General features: G+C 42.1%; 2 protein-coding genes across 3 annotated transcripts in view; both read left to right on the top strand.

Moving 5' to 3' along the window:
• TBC1D2B (TBC1 domain family member 2B) overlaps positions 1-5,756 on the top strand; it is a 28,104-nt gene extending 22,348 nt beyond the window's left edge. The window contains exons 10-13 of the mRNA XM_061347644.1: positions 1,189-1,306; positions 2,016-2,201; positions 3,496-3,617; positions 5,561-5,756. Of these exons, the coding sequence (XP_061203628.1) occupies positions 1,189-1,306; positions 2,016-2,201; positions 3,496-3,617; positions 5,561-5,756 (622 nt within the window). The remainder of the gene's footprint in view (positions 1-1,188; positions 1,307-2,015; positions 2,202-3,495; positions 3,618-5,560) is intronic.
• The window catches only part of DAPK2 (death associated protein kinase 2), a 53,377-nt gene continuing 37,746 nt past the window's right edge, over positions 5,662-21,292 (top strand). For both annotated transcript variants that reach the window (XM_061347649.1, XM_061347648.1), the window contains exons 1-2: positions 5,662-5,796; positions 17,884-17,981. In XM_061347649.1, the coding sequence (XP_061203633.1) occupies positions 5,737-5,796; positions 17,884-17,981 (158 nt within the window). In that variant the 5' untranslated portion in view covers positions 5,662-5,736. The remainder of the gene's footprint in view (positions 5,797-17,883; positions 17,982-21,292) is intronic.

Raw genomic sequence — 21,292 nt, 5'->3', positions numbered from 1 at the left:
AATAGTTTTGCTATTCTGAGATCTGTAGTAAAGGAAGGTGTTGTTTGAAGCACCCTCCCCTATAACACTGTGGGTGTCAATTGGTGCGCTAATTTATGTAGTAGTAGAGGTAGTGAATAATGTAGTAATGGAAAGTGTTCTTGTTCCAAGTATTCACCACTAGTGGTTATGCTCTGTGGGTAAGTCGTATTTTTAGTATTGCTGCTGTGTCACAAGACGTGTGAAGAACAGAGCTGCTGCAGTCCTGGAGCAAAACACCTCTGGTGTCTAGAATGTGTTAGAAATGCTTTTACTAAATTTAATCTTTCTGTGCTGCATTATTTTATCCTGCAGCATTTTTGGGTTTCCTGTTAATAATTCTGCACTTCGGTATACTTGTCAATCAGCAAATCAGGTATTTATTCCATGCTTTAGTTCTCTGAAGCTTTCAAAGTGTTATCACCATATTAAGCTGTGTAGCATCAGAAGCAATTCGTGTTGTACCGTTCCTCTTGCATGTAGGCAGGCATAAAATAAGTTTACTTGGAGAAAGATCTTGGAGGTAACCTTTCATGTTCTAACAACTATCAGCAAGATGAAGTTACTCTCTGTTGGGTTTTTTTTCCTTTCATAATCCTCACTGGAAACAGAAAAACCAGGAATGCTGCTGCTCTTTAATCTTTTTCTTTCTTCCCTACTTTAAGAAGTTGCTGGAAGAAGTTTAGTCTCTGATAAATTTTAGAGGTTTTTTATTCTCCTTAAAAGGCAATGGTAGATAAGACAAAAATGGTCTTTGCATTTATCTCAGTGGGTATAAAGTACAGTTGCTGAAAAGGATTTTTCTAAACTTACAACAACTTTGTGTGAGGTGTAAGAACCATCTGTGCTTCTCCCCTTCAGTAAAGACACACGAAACTCTGGGACTTGGAAGCTTCTCATTATTTTGCCACAGATGTGGAAAAATGGCATCAAGCAAATCACTGTGCATTTGCCATAACCCGTTTTCTCATTTAACTGAGTAAGAATGCTTGGTGTGGCCGAGAAGGCATCTCATTGCCTCAGCTTAAACCTCACTAACAGTTTTGCTCTTCAGTGCTCCTGTTACTACATTTATTTCTGCTGAACGGAAGTAAAGGCTTTATTTTTATTGTTTTTAATGTATTCTGTGATACTGTAATAATCTTTTTCTCACATAAACCCTATTTTCAGGTTGGTAGCAATTGCACTTCTGTACTTGGAACAGGAAGATGCTTTTTGGTGTCTAGTAACAATAGTGGAAGTTTTCATGCCTCGTGATTATTATACGAAGACACTGCTAGGATCTCAGGTATGTGCTCTGCCACAATAAAGCCTGGTCCTGTAAACTGCAGCAGTTGAAACCTTTCCTCTCAAACTGTCTGATAGACCTCTTGGTGAATGTGCTGAGGTGACAGAGGTGACTTTCAGGCAGCAGGGCCTTTGTCTGGACAAGGGCTCTGAGTACAGAACTGAAATAACTGTTCAGTGATCTGCCCTTAACCCATCTTTGGATTATTAGCTTTGCAATACTGAGCTGTTTTATCATTTCTTTCCTCAATTGGGAGGGCAGGGGGAGGTTGGTTTTGGGGTCTGTCAGAAGGGTAGTGAGAATGCATTTCTGCAGTACTGTGAGCACTATACGCTGTAGCTCTCCTCTGCTTCCAGATGATGTTCTGGCACCTGCTGCCTCCTCTAAGTCTTTCTGCAGCTTGTTCTCTGCTCCAGTGCTCCTGCACCAGTGCAGCAGTAGTGACCAGTTACAGTAACACATCTGCATTTGAGGAGCCCTGTGAGACTGGGGCTTGATTGTCAAGTAAGAAGTTGTGTCAGCAAGGGTGGTGTGAATTAGGGTGCCACATATGTTTTGGGTGAATCTAGCCTAGAAGTGTAACTAGACAGTCCTGGCTTTCCTGGTTAGCTCTTGAAAAACTTGCACTTACAGGTTGGCAACAGCCCTACTTAGAATAACGTATGTTGGAAAATTGGGATCAATAATACCCTGTTTGTCATCTCTTTAGGTTGACCAGCGAGTATTCAAGGATTTAATGAGTGAGAAGCTTCCACGACTCCATGCTCATTTTGAGCAATACAAAGTTGACTATACTCTTATCACTTTCAATTGGTTCCTTGTTGTATTTGTGGACAGCGTCGTTAGCGACATCCTGTTTAAAATCTGGGACTCCTTCCTCTATGAGGGACCAAAGGTGAACTGAATGAGCTAAGTTATTTCAGTTGTTACCTGTTAACAAAATGCTGTGGGGTTACTGAGGGCAGGGTGGAGGAAGGTTTATCACTCAAATCCTGTCAGTTATAATCACTGGTAAAAGAAAAAGGAGGATATGTACATAAATAAGTTTTCCATTTTACCTGTGTTCTGCGAGTTAACATCTTGAGCTACATGGAAGAATTTGTAAGTGCTGAATATCTTCCTTTCACCACTCACCTTTTTTTTCTTAATCTTTGAAAAATAAAGCTATAGGCAGTGTCCTACATGAAGCTATCCGTCAGTTTTAAGTAATGATATCAAACTGAGAGCTACTTTTATGAAGAAGGAAGCACAAGCTGGAAGTATTGAAAGGATGTAAAAATTAGTTGTAACCAAGTGTTAGTGTTTAGCTTGTCTCTGCAGCAACTGTCTGTGATCTTTCTACAGACACTGAAAGTACAACTGACACAGACTGACTGTCTGGGCTCCTTATTTCATAAATTAAGGGGTGGGGTGAAAGAACTTTCATGTGTTTCATACTTGTTGAATTGCAGTGAAATAACATCAGTGCAGGATCCAAACACAGTAATAATGTGAATCGTAGGCAGTCGGAGAGAACAGGAGAGTTATAAGTAGACAACGACTGTGTGTCAACTACATTTCCTGTTGGCCTCATCTGAGCATTCTAACATGTAGCGGTAGTTTGGTTGTGTGTTCATTCAAGTAGTTTTTAAGCATCCTGGTGTTTTGTGAAGGGAGCCAGGTACAGACTGAGGAAGCTTCAGAATGAAGGGAAGTAGTGCTACTTCCAGCTTGTGCCAAAGGTGATTGACAAACTGGTGTCAGGAAGTCCATCAGCATCAGACCCCATTGTGATGGGAAATTCAAGGCATTGGAAAACAACAAGTTGAGAAAGCAGAACTTCATTTTATCTCTGAAGTAACTTAATGAATGTGTTCCGCAGGGCCAGCAGTCTTAGCTCTGCAGCTGAATTAGGAGCTCAGAACTTTGTAAGAATGTGTATGTTATAACCCCAGTATTGCGTTCTGGATAGACCTGCAGAACACAGTCTTGGTTACAGCCACAACCCGAAGGTTTTGGCAGCTTATGGAAACGGGGGATAGGGTGGGAAGGGAGCTTGAGGGAGGTGTGATTATAGCTCAGATTCGCCCTGTAGGAAGGGTAACACTTAGGAAGAGTAACACTTCTCCTTTGAGTTTATAATAGATGATAATGAGACTCAGTGCATTCTGTTCTTGCGAAGAATCAAACATTATGTTTGTTTTTGTCAGGTGATATTCCGATTTGCTCTGGCACTTTTCAAATACAAAGAAGAGGAAATCTTAAAACTGCAAGATTCAATGTCCATCTTCAAGTACCTCCGATATTTCACACGCACTATACTGGATGCTAGGTGGGTAACTCAAACTTGTGCGTAACTGAAAGGCTTGTAGTGGGGTGTGGAAGAAATCTGTTGTGGGGTTTTCTTTTATTTTGGTTTTATCTCCATCTTAATTTGTACATAAAGCAACTAGAGATGAAACTAACTATGGAGATTTCTCCTGAGTAGCTGCAGCTAGTGGAGACAAAAGCACAAGTAATGAATGCATAATGGTAAATTTTTACCTGTGATAGATATTACCTTGCCAGATTGGTCTGGTTCAGCAGTTGTATCATGGTAGCAGTAGATCAGAATGTCAACTCTAGGTGAAGTCTCCCCACACTGCAGATACAGCTTGCATAGTAAAATGTTTTATGATACGTAAATCCACATCCTGTTTCATTTATTAAAAACATGAGCTATGACCCACTAGGCTTAGCTCTCTTATGCATCATTAATGCATAACTCCAGCTGATTTTAAGATACACTTTGAAGCAGAGAATAAATGCAAATTAGATCCTCTTTAGTTCTTGCATAGGAATTGCAGTTTGTAAATTAGAGTTTGATGTTTTTAGGTTCCTAGTTCTACTGTTCTACTGTAGAGCAGTAGATTAATCTTAAGAAGAGGTGGAGATGTCATACTGTGGTTGGTTTCAGGTTTGAAAATATTTTGCACAGATACTAAAACTCGCTGATGTTGAATTTAATGCAAAATCATATATTCTAAACTGAGATGTTTGTTTTTGCTCTGATAAATTCCACATGGATTGAGGCTTATGCATTGGCTCTTACTGTAAGAGATATTTATTGTTTTTACTTCCTGTGTTTCAGTTTTGACTGGGGTAAAGTTAAAACTGAATAATCTCACTATGTGCTAAAAAGGCTGGCTGGAACTGATGCAACTGATTTAAATAGTAGAAGTCTTGATAACAGTTATGTTTACTCTGCTGAAATCTCTCCAAACACTCATGAGGGGGAGTTGCATGGGGCTTCGTATTTTAGCATTCCCCCCTTTATCTGAGAAATGCTGGGCAGTTGTTTTACTCAGCTGTCTGTGACCAAAATAAATGCTGACTCATTCCAAATCTGGAAGTGACAGAGAAGTACAAACTTCATTCTGGTAAGAGGGAGCGCATATTTTTAACAGAAAACAGTAAATAAACCAAAGTTGTAGATGTTTTATAATTGATAAATTGGATTATAAGCTCTAAAATAACCTATGTGTAATATGTAGTACCAGTAGTACCACAGCAGAATCACCAGTAACTAAAGGGTGCAAAAGAAAAGGGGAGAAAAAACCTAAATCTCTCTGTTCTTGCCTAATTTGAACAAAATTTTGGTATTTAATCAGAGCTGCAGATCTGGCTTTCCCTTCCTTTTCCAATTAGGAAAGGGAAATGATGCTTTGGCTCTACTCTCAACCCTCTGTGCTGAAATGACCTATTTTAAACACTTCTAAATTGCTGGAAGAGATCTCATTTTTGGTGTTAAAAATGAACTAATTGGGTGTCTTTGGCTGAACTCAGTGCATTAAAGATACCTGCAATGCAAGAAGGACTTTTCACAAGGGCACGTAGTGACAGGACAAGGGGGAATGGCTTTAAACTGACAGAGGGGAGATTTAGATTAGACATCGGGAAAAAACTATGATGAGGGTGGTGTGTTCCATTTTTGTACAAGTTTTACAATAGCAAAGTTTACAATAGCAACAAGAACTTGGCCAGGGAAGCCATAGTGGCTTGCAGGTGGTTTGCCAACTGTCAAGCATTTGATAACACTTTGTTACCTGAAGTAACTTTAAAACTGAGTGCTTTATAGAGCTTCCTTGCAATACTGGTAACATCTGAGACCTATTCAGGTATGTGAAGGAGACCAGCAATACCAGCCACGTGCTAAATACTTAGATGGATGAAGTTCAAAACTAACTTTAAAAACCCCAAGTATGATTGTTTGTCTTCTCATATGTAACTTTACAGGAAACTGACTGGTATTGCTTTTGGAGACCTGAATCCTTTTCCATTACGTCAGATCAGGAACCGGAGGACCTATCACCTGGAGAAAGTGCGTCTTGAGCTAACTGAACTAGAAGCCATTCGTGAGGATTTCCTGCGTGAGCGAGAGACATGTGTTGAAAAAAGAGACCTTATTAGTGATGATGAGGAGGATAGTTGAAACCACTCAACATAAACTTTTCTTTGGGATGGTGACCAAAGTGAGTTAACCTCCAAAACACTTTATTAATCCTGTCAAACAGAATGTAAACTAATTCCTTGGAAATATGCAGGACAGATTTCCAAACCCCAGCACTTTGAGAAATACTGCTTTGTATGGAGGCCAAACACTTCTGTTTACATTTATGTTCATGGAATTGTATGTAGAGCACTTAATATCTGTCTCAGTCAGTCAGATGAATTGCTACTTGTTTTCTCACAGTGCACTGTTAGTGCCCATATGTGAAATGTCCACACTCTGTTTACTACATTCATTGCCATTCTGTGGGGTTTTGTGTAGCACAGGTTCAGTGTGGGAAGACATCATATTTTTTGGTTTTGTTTTGGGTCAATAAATGGCTTTCATGTTGTCCTTGAATAAAGTAACCATTCCTGAGGTCACAAAGGATAAAGGTGTGGAATGAAGTGCAGAAAGAGCTTTTACATTCCTTTGTCGTTTTTTGAGGAGACATGAAATGGATCATCAAACAGAACACTTGAACATATGTACTTAAAGTAAAGGTAATTACCTTTTCATCACTGGATGTTCAGTTATACTGAAACAGTGATACCAAACATCAGTTACAGTTTACTGGGCAGCTGTGTTGATAAAGATTCTCCTTAATGCAAAGGGATTTATAGATCAAATTCTGTTTAGTCCATTTTATTTCTATTTTCTTTGTCTCAAAAAAGCCACAGCCAAAACTCAGCTATTATGGAAGAAACGAACCTGTCACAGGAGCACCATGTTTTAGTAGAGGTTTGTGTTTGTGGTGCAATTTGGTTTGTTTTGGGGTTGTTTCTTTTTGTTAATGTATTTTAATGCTTCTTCCTATTTAGGGCTTAAAATAAGATGAACTCTCACTCTTTAAGAAGAAACATAGCATTCTTTTTGCATGAATGTATAACTGTTGTACAATAGTGGTAGCAATAGGATTCCTAAAACAAATGTTTATCAATCAGAGGATCCTAAAGGTCACAGCACACACACAGAAGTTCACGATGCAATATTTTCTCTGTGCTCAGCTTTGCTGTGAGTGTTGCATCCACATCCTACAAGACAGGTGGAAGGAAACACTTGGGGTGTTTAGCTGTAGTGTTTCTGGCTGTGGAACTGTGATTGGAGGCCATTCTTTATCATTCGATGATGAGCAATACTGTTGAATGGTTCTGATGAGAAAGGTTTCTTTCTTGCTGGCTCTCCTTTGGACTTCCGCAGTGTTCTCTCTTGAGCCTTTGGATCTTCAGAATGCTGGATTGACTTAAATGTTGTATCTGAATATGTTGGGATAAAAGTAGCATTCAAATACTAGGCAGCGCATCACAGCTCTGGGGAAGTGGGGAAGAAGTGGCAAAAACCAAAACTGGTGGTTGGGAACGGTCAAGAGCCTCAAGCTTCTGCTTTGAGTGTTTTCTTTTGGTTTTCTGAGAACAATTAGGACCTCTTTATCCAGAATACCCATGTAATTGTTTTAGAAAACCTGTGTGTGTGTGGGAAGGAACCCCACTTCTGTTTCACAGCACTTTTTTTTCTTGAGAATGTATTTGTAGCCTTCTCTAAATCAGCACGTTCTCAGTCAATTTATCTGGAAGAGAAATACTTCATCAGTGGTGAACATTGTAACTTACAGGACTACTTTGGATATAAAATGGATGCTTCTTATATGACATAACTAAATTAGCAAACAAATCCTTGCTAATGAGGGACACATTGGATGATCCTCTTGATTTGCATGTTATTTCTCTTCTGAAGTGTCCCCTACCTTGTCTGTTGTAAGCAGTAGTTTGGGGGTTTTTATTTCCCAGTTACTCTTGGTTATGCGCCTGAGTTTATTAGGCAGGTTTTTCATATTATTGCATGTACTGTATTTTTTACTTACAATCAGTGTTTGAATATAAAAATGAGACCAGGTTTTCTACTTTTCTAGTTAAGCTGTCTTGGTTATGAAAGAGCTAGTCTCTAAATCAATTTGTGATGTCTGGCTTTTTGGATCGGTTTTGATTTAATCTTGTTTTCAAGTGTTAGATGAAATCTTACTAAACCGAAGATCTTCCTGGCAGTGGCAACAGTTGAAATGTTAAGATGAAGAAATTAGAAGTCTGTATCGACCCTTTTCCTACAAATTGATTATTCCTGGGTTTTGAGTCTTCACTATGAACTAGCCCTGTGACGTTAGGAGACGTTTTCAGACTGATCTCATTGAAGTCCTTAGGTTGTGAAGATGAAACTAACTTTAGGGCAACTGTTTGGTAAGTTGTCTAGCTGACAAAACATGACCTGTAATGTCATAGGACCATTTCTGGTTGTTAAATCTGTGTGTATGTGGTGCTGTGTTTCATTCTATAAGTTGTTACCCAATTGTCCTGGAAAACTAAGTACTCCTGTTTCTTATGCCACTGTGTGACTTCAATACATGAATGTTTGAAAGCTTATGGGAATTGTGTTTCCTCTGGGTATTTCATTAGCTTGCAAATATGAAATGAGTTGATGCCGTTACATTCAAATTCCCAGTGAGCTGTTGATTTCATTTTGTTAAGCATTGTTACTGATGCCTTAGTTGAAAGGTCAAAGAATTGCAGAGGTAACTAACCTCTGACAACTAGAAGTATACATAGAACAAAAATGAGATGGATATAGCAGGAAGCCATGTCAGGGGAAGCTTGCCTAGCTGTTGCAGATGTCTTTGGGTGACTTATTTTTCTAGCAGTGCTTTCTCTGGTGACTTTGAGGAGTAGTAACCAGCTAGGGGCATGCAAGATACACAGGCAGCATTTAAACCTGATGAAACCAAGCAAAACTATGGTGTGACTCAGTGGCCTGCAAAAGCTGAGCTGCATAGATACCAAGTGTTTGTATTTAGAGGTAAACTTCTGAAAGAGTGCATGAGGATTTAACATTTGTATCAGCCACTTAGTAGGGAATTGAGTTGTTAATGCAAATAAAGACTGCTAAGACTCTTCTTTAACTTCAAGGCCATACACATATGTGCAGAGCTCCTTTTGCATCTTTATACATGTATGCATGGCTTTCCAGTGAAACTTCTGGTTGTTTAAAATGCTCTTCTGTTAAATAGGCAAGAAATGGGTGCACTACACCTCTAGCTATTGAAACTGCACAGTATTTCAGCTTTACCTGTCCATGCATACAGGTAGTATTATCATACAGTGTTATCAGATTGTTTGGTGGTTGCTTATTTTTTTTACCAGCTGTGTAATCAATATGTCAAAGGTTTTTTTTGTTGCCCTTAGGTGTCTTCTGTGAGAGATTCTCCCTTTGCCCTCAGTCTTTGTAAGCATGGTAAGATAGTTCAACAGAAAGGGAAAGACCTAGTTCCTTAAGACATCAGGTATGAATGAATGGTCTTAAATTTGATGGAGTTTGTATGTTCAGTCATGCTTAACTGAGAAATGGAAAATGAATCAATGTCGTGGAATTCTGTAGCTGTTTAAGTGAATGTTCCCTTAAGTGCCATGTTAGAAATCAGCAATATGCGGTACAAGAACTCTGAATCACAGAACATAAGTGATGTTATTTTCATAAAGATTGATGTAAATTAAAAATAAATTGTTTATTACTTTACAGCTTGCTCTGGTTCTTTTTTCTTTTTTTTGTTTTTCCTATAACAGATGGAAATGACTGCAGGTGCCGTCAGGACAAACCAGTAGCAAAGCTGGTGTTATTGTCTCATAATGTGATTTGAGAGAGTCTCTGTAAAGGAACCTAGATAGAAATCTGGCTGTGAAGCCTGAAGATGTGAACTATAGACATGTTGCATGCAGGTGATGCTGACTGGGTAAAGTGATGATTAGTGTCCTTGGTTTCTCAGGAGACAAGGGAAGGGGAGATTTAAATTTGCATGAGCATTCACAGACTTCCTAGGAAGCATGTGCATTTGTATGGTATCTTCTGTACCAAAAGTCTTTTTAGTAGTCTTGGGCACTGATTTCTACTAAAGCCTGTGGTAGCCAAGTGCATAATTACAGCTGCTCTGAAAATGTGAAGTACTGAACTAATTTGTAAATCTAGTCTCAATGTCTGTCTTTGAGATCTGATTTTTGCATTTTGGAGTTACCTTGGCTCCCTTAAAGAGGCTATAGAATACCTCAGCTACTTCAGATATGATGTTTGTGAGGGAGGAAAAATAAAAGTTGGAAGAGTTGGGAGATCACTTTAATTGCATGTCCAAGCAGATCTTTCACAGTAGAGGTACATAGTTCACTATTCTTGTCCTCTGGCTCTGCTACAGGCAGTCAAGCTGTTAAGAGTAGATACTGGCAGGGTTGGAAATGTGTTCAAAGGGGTTGCAAAACAGGACAGAGAGCAGCAATTGAGGCACAACATAACTATGGCCTAAGGACCTCCTATCCTGCATACTGAAAGTCTTAAGTCAAAGGAATAAACAGAAAATGCTGGGAAGAGAGTGCATAGGGAGTGATGTCTTCACTTGGATGCTTGGCATATTTACGTTGTGTTCCCCTAGCAGCTGCTGTGGCCTCTTAAAGAACAGCTGAGGCTTCTGTTTCCTGCTTGATGCATCCGTTCCCAGTGGAATTGCAACAGGGATGTGGCTGATGTGTATAGCTGATGTATGTTGTTAAATACTTTATCCATAAGAGCCACATTAGAAAGGATAAACACAGCTTGCCTACTCTGAACTGAGACCAAATACCTGCAGAGTCTCACTTTCTGTTCTGGGTGCCGCAGATGTGCAGAGAATGTACTGAAATCTGCTGGCATTGCAATGTGTCAGGTATTCATTCTGTGGGACTTTCAGAAGTGCTAAACATAGCTTCCTTATCTGCAGCTCCTTGACCTCCCTGGAAGCAGAATCCATGTAGTGCTGAAGCTGTAAGAATTCCCACACATGAAGTGCATTCACTCAGATAATGCAAAGGAAGGGTGTGCTCTGCCTTGGAAGTTTCCCCCCTGGAAAAGAAGGTAAAAGGTTCAATCACAAGAAAGTTAGTAGAATGGTGTTTTCATCATGATACTATGCTGTAGAAGGCATGCCTCCCTACAGTTATACCCACTTACAATGCTAGTTTTACAGAGAATTAGATTAGAAAGCAAAGTTCAGGACTGTATACTGAATGTGATATGAAAAACCCTAAACATCTACTAAATAAGAAAACAATCTCTTCTCTACCCTCAAATAGTCTGGGGTGTTGTAAAGAGAAGTGATGACAACACTCAACAGTAGAATACACCTGGTGCAAATTAGGATGATTTTGGCCTTAAGATTCTCCTAGCTTTGAGTAACTGCCTCCTACCTGGTGTTTCAAATGAGGTGTACCTCCGGTGTGTGCAAAACCGTTAAGTTTTTGCAGTGAGCTGCCTCTGAGACTTCAGGTTTGAGCTGAAGAGCTGACTGTGGTGTCTCCAGGCACTACGACTGGTGACTAAACTGAAGTAAGCTGTTTTCCTGGTTTTATAAATGCAGGTAGTATTTTCTTGTATTTAAGCCTGGGACTCCCCCTTTGGAACGTAAGGTACGGGCTTCCTTCTTTAGCATTTCCTAAAGGAGATACAGACACATAGTTAGCAGATGCTGCAGTGTTTGCTTGTGCTGCCTGCTTCAAATCATAGAATCATAGAATACTTAGGGTTGGAAAGGACCTTAAGATCATCAAGTTCCAACCCCCTTGCCATGGGCAGGGACACCTCGCTCTAAACCATATCACCCAAGGCCTCATCCAGCCTGGCCTTGAACACTGCCAGTGGTATTAAGCTTTGAGTTTTTCTTCCTGTTCTTGTCCTGTATGCACATAAAGGCTTTTGTCCTGATTGCCAGAGATGTTACAAAGAAGTTTGTTAGTGTTCTAAGGGTAAACAGCCATCTAAGAGCAGCATCTTAAGCAGAACCTGTATTTTGGCTTGCAAACCCTATGGGCATGGTGTCAGGGGTGAGATTCAACCTACCTTTGCTCTTCTTTGAGACCTTGCAGGGCTTGCCAAGAGACATTAAATTCAAATTGGGGTTATTCAAGGACTGGGGAGAGCTTGTCCTGATTTGTGTTCTCTCAGGTCAAACCATGCTGTTTTGTCCTTGCAGCTAAGAGCAAACAAAAGAGGAGGCCTTCCCTTTGTGCCCTTTCCCCTGGGAATTTGGAGGAGGATTGCTGTGACTTTCATGTGATCACGTCACATTGTAGAACTAAAGGTGAGGAATGAAATATCTCTATTTCCCTTTCAAAGGGTTCTGAACTCTTCCACTGCCCTCTGAAAATTTGACTATTGCTCCCATTTCCCGTCCTCCACCCTGTGTTATAGCACATGCAGCCACTTTGCTTTCGGAACTGGCGGAGCTGGGTGGAACTCCTGGGCTGTGAACACCACTCCCAGGGCAGGCGAGCAGGGGCACAGTTCAGTCCTCTTCACTTGGAACAAGTCTGGAGTCAAGTTCCTTTAGAACTGCGATAATAACAAGAACTGCCTAGTAGAACATGCTTTTAAAGTTCATCTATCATTGCAACTGATTTCAATGGAAACAGCCTGCCCATTTATGTGTGATGATTTTCCATAGCTTTGGTTCATCTTAACTGTGTGGAGAACTGGAAGCGAAGGCAGCCTGGCATTCACATGTGATTGCAAGGTGCGAGCAATACCACATCCTTCCTCATTAACAAGTGGTGGGTATTACCTTGCCCAGAATAAATGTAAGGTTAACAAACAGTATTTATTGCAGTTACTGTCTGACAAGTGAAGAGGGAGAAAGCCTAGTTTTAAAGGTTTTGGGAATGTCTTTAAGACAGGAGAGTGACCACATGAAGGAAGTCATTGTTGGTAGCCAACATCTGGTCTAGGGCAGTATAAACAGTACTGGAAACAAGTATTGCAAATGTTTGCTATAGTAGTGCATGTTAAGCATTTTGAGATGCACGATGAGGACTGGAAACCTGTGCTGCTGTTCGTTCCACAAGCCTGATGCTCACTGGGTAATGCTGAGTTTCAGACCACGCAGTAAACTATATAGTCTTGTATAGAATACAGAACAAGGCTTCTGCAAATGAAGTGCCTCTCTAGTGAATTCACCTCCTCAGCCTTACTTTTGTTGTATTGTTTTCACACATCCTGCATCTACTAAAGCAGAAGGAATGGGGCCTCTCAGAGACACTCCCTCAGCAGCCTGGGTGCGCTGTCTGAAAGGCTCTGTAAGAGCCAAGCCCCGGCCGCCACCTCAGATCGGGAACGCGGCGCTGTCCCTGCCCTGGTGCTGGGGCTGTTGCCCGGGGCTGCCCGCAGGCCCCATGCCCTAGCCCGGCAGTGTTGCCGGAGCCACGGACGGCCTGCCCCTGTGCCCCCCACAGCAACCCCTCACGGGGCCGCCAGGGGGCGCGGGCTGTCCCCGCGGCGGGGCGCCCCTCCCACCGGCTCCTCCGGTGAGCGGCGCTGGCGCCGCCCCTCGGCCTCCTCCCGCCACGCGCGGCCGGCGGGACCCTGCGCGCTGAGGTAGCGGCGGAGGGAGCGCGGCGGAGGCGGACGGGCCGCGCCTTGCCCTGCCCTGCCCCGCGGTAAGTGGGCGCTGAGCCCCGCAGCCGGCGGCGCCGGGGGGCTCCGCTCCCCTCCCCTCCCCTGCTCGGCACCGGACCCCCTCCCCGTTCCTCTCTCCCCCTTGTGCTTCCCGCCGGCTCCCGCTCTGCGTCCTGCCTGTGTTGGGGGTTGGAGGCTGCGGCAGGCTCTGGGGATCCGAAGGGCCTCCCCCCGCCGCCTGAGCGGTTCTCCTCAGCGTCGTGGAGGGGTCAGTCCGGTGGCTGTGGTGCCGCTCTGTCGGAGGTGCTCGGGTGGTGCCTTGCACTTGGGCAACCACGGCGTGTTTAACGGTGTTTCCACCTCAGGCTTAAAGTGCTTGCTGTCAGCCAGGGGAAAAAGCAGCTCCCGCGGCCACCTCCTCAGTGAGCAGCATCCCTCATTGCTGAGCAGGTCCCACAGGGGCTGGAGAATGTGGTAGTTGCAGAAGTACACCGTTGGGTGTTACACACTGGCTTCTGTCTGTCCCAAACCATCAGGAACTGTTGGTCTTGGGTTCACGCCTCATCTTACTGATGTCATTCAGCAAATGCTGTGCGACTTCATCACGTTTAGCCACAAGTTCCTCCCTGCCTTTTCCCTTCAACAGGTTAACTTGGGATCTGGTGGGTGCCTTGACAGCTCCTTCTCTGGGCAGTGAGCTGGGGTTTGGGGTGATGCAGAGCAGCAGGGGCTGGTTTAGCCTGGCCTGCATCCCAATAGAGGACAGTCAGGAATGTAGGTGTGGATGAGAGTGTGGAAATAAGTGGCAGTTGCTTCTGCTTTGGTGATCAGACACCAGCTGCAGAAGGACAATAATCAGCAGGCTCCCTAGCCAACTGGCCACTCTGGAGTATCTGTTCTGAAGCATTTGTAGTTTCAGACTTTCCTGTGTCCTTTATTTGCTTGCGTTAAGAAATGTGGATCACACAGGCTTGATCTCCCTTGACTTTGGGCAGTGATGTGTGTGATCTGCAGCAGTAATCCTTGAAGGCGCCTCGGGGACGGGGAGCAGGGCTCTGCGATGCCATGCCAGCATGCCTGGCATTGCGGGCTTCCCCCTGCGCCCTGCCCATCCAGCTTTCACACCGCGCTCATCGCTCAGGCACGCCAGGGCTTTGGTATCAGTTACAGCAGCAGCCCTGGCAGTTAGCTGTCTGCTGGGGAGTTGGAATTAGCTGCAGAGCTAACACGTTTGCTGTGTATGCTTGAAGCGGAGGCTTGGAAAGGCAGTCTTTGGTCGTTCACCGCATGTGTAATTATTGCAGAGTAAACCTGGGAGGTCAGAAAGTGATTCCTTGGGAGTTAATGGCAGGATTCTGTCATGGGACTGAAGTGTTCGGGTGTTGTCTGTGTTCTGTGTCCTTCACAGGCACACGGGTAGTAACAGGTGTCTCGGTTTTCTGGCAGAAAAAAAATTAGGCTATTGTTGTCTTCTGATAAGAAAATAGGTGAAAATTAGGGTTTGCTGAAATTAATCTAACTTTTAACTGTGCTTTTATTACCTTTATTTGACAGCAGAGGGTAAAAATTACTTGGTTTTTGCTATTAGAATTAGTCTTTTCTAGGACAAAAAAGAAGAGAGAAAAGCTTTGAGAAGGGTGAAAGAGGAACACACTAGTGCTTATAAGAACCTGTTTAGTTTTAGCATAAGGCACCAAAATGAGGAGATAATAGCACTTGAATTTGTTTTGTGGATTTGGGTTTTGTTTGTCTCTTTTTTTTCCCCTTTCTTCCAAATTACTAATTTTGCACAGTCCAGTTTTGATTCTAAATGGTTTGGTCACTTTTCAGTTTTAAAGAACAACTTAAAAGGGAAGTTACTCCTTTGGTCTATGCTAATGTGTTTTGGATCTTGCTTTAAATGTAACTATCATTTTGAAATATAAAAACATGCCACAAGGGATGCTTCTGAGTTTGGCAAAGGATTTAGTGATTCAGCTCATGTCAGGTGTACTTGAGAAAGTAAGATTATTCAGCTGTTACCTCAGACACTTAAAACTGGTTTCCTTAGGGCAGAAGATAGCTTAAGGAGGAAAAAAAGGCAAGGCAAATTCCAGCCAAATGATCCAACAGTTTTGTTCTTGCCTCTCTTTTATGTAATCCTGCTCTTGTTCAGTGGTGGGTGGATATTTATCATGGATTTGCCATGTGAGGGCCAGCTACTGATTGTCAAATAATTTGGTAATGACAGGGTAATAACTTACATATGCAGGGAAACCCCTTTTAAAAGAGAGAAATGGAACTTCCTTCTGCTCCTCTTAAGGCGTATTCTGTCAGCCTCTTCAGAAGAGTGGATTTCTTCAGATTGCTTTCCTTTACACACAGCTACACTGAAAGGCACTTATCTACTGGAATAGGAATATCTTCATTGGGGCTCTACTGATGTAAGGTACGTGTGTTCAAAATGGTGCCTTAAGTCACAATGGGAATCCAGTTTTAGGGATGGCATGACAAAGTTTAGGAACATGAAGAGATTAGGCAGGATGTATTTCTAGTGCCTGAAACTGGAATCTCAGAGGTCTGTATTCCGTGTCTTCTGGTTCTGCTACAACTTTGTTACGTGTCTGTAGGAAAATCATTTGTGTAGGATTATGCTTTGCCAGCTTGTGATGTCTGGGATGTGTAAAGGGGTGTTGGATACAGGTGAAGTACCATATCCTATGCATATGCTATACTATGGAGCATCATTATGAAAACACAATACATAACGTGAATGCTGAGTAGAATCTGGCCTCTACTGCTAGGAATCCTAGAGCAAAGAGACTGAAATAGAAGAGATGGTCCCAGTATGGGATGGTTGAGGAGCAGACATGGCATCTTGGGAGAAAGAACACAGAAGGTTATTCATCTCCTCTGTAGAGCTTGCCTTGGAGCTTTTAAAGTTCTTCTCTGACCCAAAACTTACTGCAGCAGATTCCCCTGTTGTCCTGGTTTTAATGAAACCTGGTGCAGACCCTAAGTGGTTGGAATGGGCCTGGCTCTTTGTATTGAGATATTGTTTGGGCACATACTCTACAAGTGTTAGCATAAAGAGTGTATCAGAAGACAAAGTTGTTTATTGCTGTTTCCTGAGATTGTGAGTATACAGCTTCTTTTTCCGAGTTAAAGGTGAATGACCATCTCTAATTCAGTTTGTTTTCACTGGCTGCATAAGGAAATGCGTTCACATTACATAGTGAAAAATATTTCAGGCTCTAATTCCTCCTTTGATATACTTGTTCTTTATGCTTGCAAATGAAGTCCAACAAAAACATTGTAGTTTAAATCTTTGAATGTGGAATCAACTTAGTTTCCCAAGTATATAATATATATATACAGGGAGGGCTATGTTTATGCTTGTGAAGGTGTTTTTTTTTTAACTATGTTTTAAGTGTGTGAAGGTTATCTGCTATTCTGTTCGCTTCCTTACTCTGTATTTGCTAACAACAATTGTCTTGGATCACCCAGTATATGATTTGTTTTGGGCTTGTGCTAACTTTTGTTGGGCAAAAGCCAGTGAGAGATGTCTGTGAAAAAAGAGGAGTAATGAGAGTGGAAGGCAGCATAAGATAATGTGGAGTGATAGACATTAGAAACACCAGCACTACTGAAGGGGCTGGACACTTAGGAACAGTTTTGTATTTAGCCTTCAAATACAAGGCTCTAGGCTGACTTGGATGCTTGAATGATATTTGAGATAAAACTGCGTGGATTCTATGGATCTGGAGAACTAGGTATGTTCTTTGGAACATGCTGGGAAATGAGTAAACTTGTCAATCAAATGAGAAGTGACTGTGTTCCCAGAGGCAACTTGGGTGAGTTCTCCATTCTCAGAGCACTGTTTTTAACTTGCTTCTCTGAATGACAAACTCTCTTTTTCTTATAACAATGGTTTCCTTTCAGGCGTGTTTGCATTAATGTTGTTTATTGCCACGTACTTTGGATTCTGATGAAGGGAGTAGTCAGCTTGAAGGATTTACACTCTGGGCAAGTCTCAGCCGTATCTCTTCATATGTGGGCATTTCCCATACTTGACTTCTGCAGGTGCTCAGAACTTAATCTTGCAATTCAGGCTGAGCAAAAGGTTTGGGGTTTTCAGCAAGGCTTGGCTTTGTCCTTTGTTTTTTCTGAAGTCTGTCTGTGTTGACCTCAGTTTTACGCCAGCACTTCAGAAACACATGAGAAAAAGGAAGCTCTGCCTTGTGGTCCCTTGGTTCATGGTCTGCCTGCTGACACTTTAATGAAGAAGCCTGTGATGCTGATTCTCAAGCTGGATCTCTTTAGTATAGTCTGGGTGCTTTATTGTCAATAAGTTTGTCAAAATATTAATTAGCTGCTTTACTTCTGTCACCTATATGTTTCGATGTGTGTTTTGTGCTTCTGGGAGAGGCAAGAACCCTCTTCACTTAGAGGTGTTCGCCTCTTTCCAGACTGGGACCTTTGTGGTTTGGCTGAGACTGAATTCTTCTGATTGCTCAGTGGTAACTTTGGCCATGAATGAGCTACAGTGGATCCAAAGTGACTTTTCCAGAAATGTGTTTTGCTGATTCTTTGCCTATTCGAAGATCATAATGAATGTCATTATTTCTTCATGTTCTAGTTGCATCATCTTTGTGCACCAATGAAAAGTCCAGGTATGGCTTTGTTCAAGCAACAGAAGGTGGAAGACATTTATGAAATTGGGGAAGAGCTGGGAAGGTAAGGTTGTACTGATGACACCACAGTGTTCTGCGAGCTGACACATGGGGGTGTTTACCACATCTTAAAACAATGGCTCTGCATGATGGCCTAAAACAGTTGCAATATGCAATGCCACAAACGCATCCCTGTACAAAAACTGCACTTGGGATATTTCTTTTTCTTTCAGGTTAAGTGTGCTAACTAGTTTTCCTGATTGTTTTCTTGTAACTAGGACAAAAAAAGGTATGTTTCATTGTCTTTTGTAGATAGTTGTAATCTCTCTCTGTGTTCTAGACTGAGTTCACCTGCCGGTGCTCTTAACCAAGTAGGGAACAGGAATTCACGCTGCATTGTCGTAGACGCAGCACTTAAATTTGGCTTGCTGTTTGGAGCAGTGCTGTACAGCTGGCTCCCAGCACTGACAGAATATGTTCAGAACTGCCTGCGGAACACTGTGTATATATTCCTGAAAAGATTTACCCATCAAAATTTCAGCTGGATTGGTTAACACCTGTATATAACCTTTAATCTATAAAGGCTTATCTGCAGGTATTAATTGTAGTTGGTGTTCGTGGCCAGTTACCATGCTATAACCATAAGCACCTGCTTAAACACTTCGCTGGAGGAACCCAGGGCTCCCCCAGGATCATACAGCACTCTGAGTGAGGATACCTGGTTTCCATTCAGTGTCCAACCCTCCAGTGATTTTCTTTTTAATATGCAAATAGCTAAATTAGGGCAATAAACATGTTGGCTTCTTTCCAGCATCTGGCAGTTGTTTTTGATGAATGACGGTGTATGTGCAATTACCCTTTTTCAAGGGCCACTGATTTAGTTACATTAAAACACTTCAGTTGAAGCCGTTTTTCTGCCAAAGCTTTTTCTTTTTCTTTTTTTTTTTCCACTCCCCACTATTTCAACTTGAGAGTTGTTGAGAAGATTTCTCTGAAGGGGAGATGTTGGTTTGGGCTTGAGGTTTTTGTTTTGCTTGGGTTTTTCATTCCCTTTCCTCTCAGGAAGGCCTCAACTATTGCATTTTCTGTAACTGCTTACTTTTGAGTAGTGACTGATCCTGAGAACATCAGCCTGAGAGTGAAAATCTGACCACAGTGAGCAGTAAAGAGATTGAGTGTGTATGTGCAGGGTGTAAAAGGTGTGCTTTTTTAAACCTAGGAGGTATGTGCTGTAACAGTCGAATTGCTGAAATGAGAAGCTGGAAGTTGGGTAGCATAGTTTTACTTTGGTTCCAGAATTGGATTGAGAAATCCAGTGTCTTTTGAGATGATGAACCTCATTCTTCTTTTCAAGCTGATGGCTATTAGGCGTTTTGAATGGCAAAGTGTAGCTGAAACAGCCTGGGAAAGGCTGTCCCTTTCTATTTGATTCTATCTGAGAGGCCTCAGACTGGTTAAGGCTTGCGTGGGCACAGCAGCCCTTCTCTGTCTCTGGCTGCATGTCGCAGAAACATGGCTGGTCCCAGTGTTATGCTGTGGAGCTGGTACTCACAGCATGGTGAATGATGGGCTGAGTATAGGGGAGACTACATTCAGATATAGAATTTGAAAGTGTTGCTTTTTTAAGCAGATGTAGTCATATTCTCTGCAAGAAAGACCTTATCTAGATAAGCCAGAAGGGGAGTGTGTACGTGAGGAGGTGCCATCCTCACATAACAGAGGGATATTAAGCTCCACTACAAAACCATGTTCTAGTTTCCATCTTGTAGATGAGAAATCCAAGTCTACTTGATGGTAAAAGTGTTCCCTTAAAGACCTGAAGGAAAAAGGCAAATCGTAACAAGCAGACCTCTGCTGCTGCTTGTGAATTTTCAAGGAAAGCTCTGTGATGGTAAATTGTGAGAAGAGGGCAGCAAGATTGGAATTGGCTCCCTTACTCGGTGTTCAAGTTATATACTTTATGCATGCCCATGAAAAAGGTGTCACGCTGTCTTCGTCAGTGTATTTTCATTTTCAGATTTTGTGGGGAGCTCTGCTAGACCTATTCTTTAAACTGCATGCCTCTATAACTCTGAGTAGTAACTGGCCAGTGGCAAATGATACCTTGATTTGTTTGAATGAAAATAACACAGTAGACAGGTTGCAGTGACTGAAACGCAAGAACCCAGCGCCGAGTGATGTCCGTAGAACCTGTAGATGCCTTTTATTAGTTCAGTATGTTTGCAACAAGCTGTTAGTTGATGTCAGGTACACGCAGCTAAACGGATTAATATGTTATCATTCTGGCAGCAGAAGTCTCTTAGAAAACAAAGGTTTTCAAACAATGTCTGTGAAGAGTTTGTCCTGTTCATGTCCTCCTAACTTAGTTTGTGGTTTCTGGAGAACAAAAGTAGTTATTAATACAGGCCTAATGTTTGTTCTAGCTTGGATTCAGTCTTAACATAAAATACAGGATCTTACTGACAGAGCCAGCACCTGTTTATCTGAAAGTCTTTGCACAGCACTTGGGAAAGGAGGCTCCTATTACATACTGCAGATACTCCTTTTCAAGGCTTGTATGTATCTGGTCTGCTGATGAAATTAGACCTCTCCTGTCATTGTGCAGCATTGAAGGTAGCTACAGCAGAGGCTCTTCAGATCCACCTGTATAAAACCCTGCCAATGGTGCATTTGTGGACTCCTTGACCAGATTGTTCTCAGAATCACTGCTGAGCTAGAAGTGCCTCAGAGGATGCTGGAAACGCAGTTTTCTTCTGTGTCAAGGCAATGTGTCAAAGAGAGCTCTTTGCAGAAAGGGGGAGCAGGTTTTCCATAGCTGCAGCTGTGTGCTGTAACTCGCTGCCTAGCTCCAACATTCCCTCAGTCTTTCAAATATTAATCTCAGGTTTACACCTCAGTTGCTCAACTTCTCCAAAGGGTTCATACAGGGAACAAGAAGTTACGCATGTGGCATTAGAGAAAAGAAGTTGCTGATGGGCTTGTTCATGATAGTGGCTACACTTGAGAAGCTTAGCATGGCCTATGCTGAAAAAGTGCAGTACTTTGTTATTATGTATGTATATTCACAGTTACTTCCTGCAGGATAGATTCAGTTGGTTTGTAAGAGAGAAGTCTGTGGGGACTGAGGTTCTCTTGCAGGAACTGAAAGGGAGCCTAAAAAGAGGAGGAGCCCGCAGAGTGAATTTAGTGAATTTCAGTATTTTCAAATAAAGAAGAACCCTCTTGAGCTCTATAATACAGCTCAGTGCTACATGAATGAAATAGAATTTTCAAAATTTATGACAAGAGAAAGGAAGAGTTCAGAAAATTCCAAATGAAGATGAAGATGATACTAGTTAGTCTGGAAGAGCGAGAAAGCAATATGGCATAAAGTAA

This window comes from Neopsephotus bourkii, unplaced genomic scaffold (assembly GCF_033783945.1).
Source record: "Neopsephotus bourkii isolate Nb327-2 ecotype Australia unplaced genomic scaffold, CSIRO-AGI_Nbou_v1 NB_318, whole genome shotgun sequence".
Classification (NCBI taxonomy): Eukaryota; Metazoa; Chordata; class Aves; order Psittaciformes; family Psittacidae; genus Neopsephotus; species Neopsephotus bourkii.
Note: the sequence above shows the minus strand (reverse complement) of the source record. Positions and strands in the feature narration are given on the sequence as shown.